Genomic DNA, 1,583 nt, shown 5'->3' with positions numbered 1-1,583 from the left:
TTACTTATGGAATTTGAACAGGAGAATCAATGGATATTTCACCATGTTCAGAATCTCAGCACGGAACCTCCTCTGGGTCAATATATAAATGCATGTGTTTGTACAGGTGCTGGAATACATCATCAGGAGTGTGATTCTCATTGTCAAGTGGAGCGAAATGGCACCTTCCAAGGTAGACATCTCGGTGAAGTCGAACAGGAGGTCAAGTATTACGATTGGCATCCACAGAACCATAAAGCTCCCAGAGACAGTGAAGAGCAGGACGATAGTCGTTCTTCTGCTTTTCAACACGGGGTCGCTACTGGCCTCCCCAGGGCCGTGAGCCTTCAGGGCCCTGCGAGACCTACTGGTCATCAAGATGTGCTGGACGGTGAGAAAATTCAACAGTAGCAACAAGGGGAATGGCAATAATGGGACTGAGAGGCTAGCGACCCACTTGTAAGCTATCCATGCTGGTGAAGAAACGTATCCTTTCACTGTGCGGCAGCCCCACTGCACATTGGCAACAACAGAGTAGGGCTCATAACGGAAATAGGCCGGAATATTCATGACAAAACTGAGTACACTCACGGCCGCTAGAATCACAGTGGCAGTTCTCCTGGTGCAGTATTTTAATTTTAGTTTTGGGCAACAAATGGCTACGAAACGGTCAAGAGTAAATAATGTTGTGGACCAGACGGAAAATTGGACGCTGGATACTTGCATGATGGCAGTGACACGGCAGACACTGGTGTACATCAGGAATGTATACGGGAAATGATAGCGAAAGCTGTCCAGGGCGACGTTAAAAATGCAGACCAGGAGATCGGCTATCGCCATGGTGATCATATAACAGGTGATCCCTTTGGAGAGGCCGCACCTTCCCCGGGACAGGACCACAATCGCCATCAGATTGGCTGTAAGAAATTGGAAATAAAATTACTCCCCGAATCGCCACACTCTGGTGCCTGTTCGGGTTCACTGAGGGAGAATTTAGCACAGCCAATACACCTGAAATCTTTGGAGTCTGGGAGGAAACCAGAGCAACCAGAGGAAACCCACGCAGACACGTGGAGAATGTGCAGACTCCACACAGACATTCAGCCAAACCGGGAATCGAACACAGATCCCTGGTTCTGTGAGGCAGCAGCGCTAAAACTGTGCAACCGTTCCTCCACATTGAGACGATTAACACAATTGACATGAGGTAGATGTGAGTTAACAGGCAAACTGTAGTGCAGCAAACCACACTGCACATCAAATGGTAAATGCGACCAAGACAGATTACATGGATTCCTAATCTCCCCTCCCAGATGTCAGTGTCCACTGTGAATCACAACACGTTGTTAATATTCTCTCTCAGATCCGCAGATCCATGCAAATCAGGAAAAGTAGGATTCTATTCTTGGCTGAACTGTCACCAGAAACTGGAGCAGCGATGGTCAACGTGGAGTCAACAAGAGACAGCAAGGGGGAAGAAAAAGACAACACATCGAAACTTGGGCTTTCTAAAATGAATAGTTGTTTCCTGTAACTCACCAGGGATACTGATAATGACAAGAATTGGATAACCAATCAGGGTGATGTCTACAGATTTGGTTGTT

General features: G+C 47.1%; 1 protein-coding gene across 1 annotated transcript; it reads right to left on the bottom strand.

The window, feature by feature from the left end:
• Positions 1-888, bottom strand: LOC144497658 (putative G-protein coupled receptor 139). The gene has a single exon (XM_078219100.1). It carries the CDS (start codon positions 886-888, stop codon positions 1-3), a length of 888 nt encoding a protein of 295 aa, XP_078075226.1.
• Positions 889-1,583: the final 695 nt, after the last annotated feature.

The sequence above is a fragment of the Mustelus asterias genome, chromosome 8 (assembly GCF_964213995.1).
Source record: "Mustelus asterias chromosome 8, sMusAst1.hap1.1, whole genome shotgun sequence".
NCBI classification, from domain to species: domain Eukaryota; kingdom Metazoa; phylum Chordata; class Chondrichthyes; order Carcharhiniformes; family Triakidae; genus Mustelus; species Mustelus asterias.
This window is presented reverse-complemented; position numbering and strand designations above follow the sequence as displayed.